Source organism: Colletotrichum karsti (assembly GCF_011947395.1).
Source record: "Colletotrichum karsti strain CkLH20 chromosome Unknown Scaffold60, whole genome shotgun sequence".
NCBI lineage: Eukaryota > Fungi > Ascomycota > Sordariomycetes > Glomerellales > Glomerellaceae > Colletotrichum > Colletotrichum karsti.
The window spans coordinates 254,898-256,634 of NW_024065960.1; the positions used below are offsets into that span (position 1 = coordinate 254,898).

The following is a 1,737-nucleotide window of genomic DNA, read 5'->3' on the forward strand; positions in this document are numbered from 1 at the left end:
AGGAGTTGGTGAATACACATTTTCACTATCTTCCAAGTCATCGTTACAGCCGTTGATAACCCTTGACGCCCCTTTCACCACAGCCCTCCGCCGGCCTTGATCATTAAATCTCATAATTTGAATACATCCAGATAACCAACCGAGATACGAGAGCGCGTACGGCATCGCCCTCGATTGTCTACCGTTGACAGCGAAAATAAAAAGCCGGATGAGCGGCCAGATCAGCAGACCTTCCCAGGTCTAAAACACAGCCAGAGCCGCAATGATTCCTCCAAGCAACGCAACTGGTCCCATGGAGGACGCGACATTGGGTGTGCCCGTGGCAGCGGGCGCCGCGGTCTGACTGGCGCCAGTCTGCGCACCGCCAGAAGTTGTCACGTTCTTGCACACGACTTGATCGGGTACGGTGACACCGGCACCGGTGCAGATGTTCTTGGCAAACTTGACGGCCGTGTCCTGGTCGGCCTTGGGGCACGCAGCAGCCAGACAGCAGGCGATGCCGTCCAGGAAGCCAGAGTTGGAGCAGATACACTTGATGTCGAGGTTGCTGCAACCAGCAATGGCGGTTCCCGACGTGTACTGGTTCACACAACCTTGCTGTGTAGTCGAGAAAGTCAGCCGTCTGAGGTTACAGTTGCTACTCAGGTGCTAGCATCACGACATCACGAGAGAAGTGAGAGTGGGAACATACTGCGCACGTAGGAAGCTGCGTGTCCTGCGCGCCGGCAATGCCGGCGAGAGCGAGCACGACGACAGTGAACTTCATGTTGACTGATTGCGGTATGCGGTGCTTGGTGCGAGACGCTCGGGTTCGACAAGGGAGCAACAGCAAATGTGCTTTCTGGCAGAGTCTAAGCGTTGATGAAGCTGGTTTACAACGGTTGAGATGAGAGAGGTGAAGTCTTTTCCTGCAGGACGAAGAATGAAGCGCCACCCAGCTGCGGATGAACGTGGGATGAGAGAGGAGAACTCCTCAGCACCCGATGGTATGCTAAAGCACCTGCTTACCCCGATTCGAACTATCGAGTCGACGGCGCCACCAATCCTTATTTTGTTTTTGTCTTTCTTTGACAGGGCCCCCAGGTCAAAGACGCTTTTTGGTGAAATCACACCAATCACAGGGTCACATCGCCGGCGTCATTGACGGTCCCAATTGGCCAGCATCATGCCCCTTTAGGCTCAATAGACTTTTGACTTTTCTGGTTCTGGAGCTTGTTGGAGAACTCATTTTGGGTGGGAAGGGCAATGATTAGCATGCGAGCTAACGGCGGGCTGGCAGGGTCGACCAGGTCCCCCGAGAAACGACCTCAACCACCCCCGGAAGACTCGGAGGCGGTGCCCTTGCGTTCACGTTCCTCAGGAAGTCTGGGGGAGGGCGGAGGGCCACTCAACGGTCCGGGGAGGTCCCATCCATCTAGGATGCCCGTCCGGGGCGCCGGGGAGGCCGGAGCCTCCGTGTTTACTTTTGCTTTTGTTTCTTCCTGACCGCCTTCTTCCTTCTTTCTTCCGCTTCCACGCTCCCGTTGTTTGGGTTACCGCCGATGTCTGACCGCGAAGGACACTGAAACATCGTCCAAATTCCTCACAGGTCGCGGCCGCGTGGCGCTCGCCTCTTCTCTTCTTTGATCCAGACGGATGGCTTCTATCTCGTTACGGATGACCCAAGACTTCTCTTTTGCCATTTGTCTTCTACGGACGACAACACATTCGACGGCTCTTCTGCTCCGAGATGAGGCG

The 1,737-nt window shown here is 55.6% G+C and overlaps 1 protein-coding gene across 1 annotated transcript; it reads right to left on the minus strand.

Annotated features, from left to right (window-relative positions):
• Positions 1-240: 240 nt before the first annotated feature.
• Positions 241-766, minus strand: CkaCkLH20_12524 (CFEM domain-containing protein; the record flags this gene model as incomplete). Its single annotated transcript, XM_038895237.1, has 2 exons — positions 241-597; positions 692-766. The coding sequence occupies 2 exons, from the start codon at positions 764-766 to the stop codon at positions 241-243; spliced, it is 432 nt and encodes a 143-aa protein (XP_038739505.1).
• Between the last annotated feature and the right edge of the window lie 971 nt (positions 767-1,737).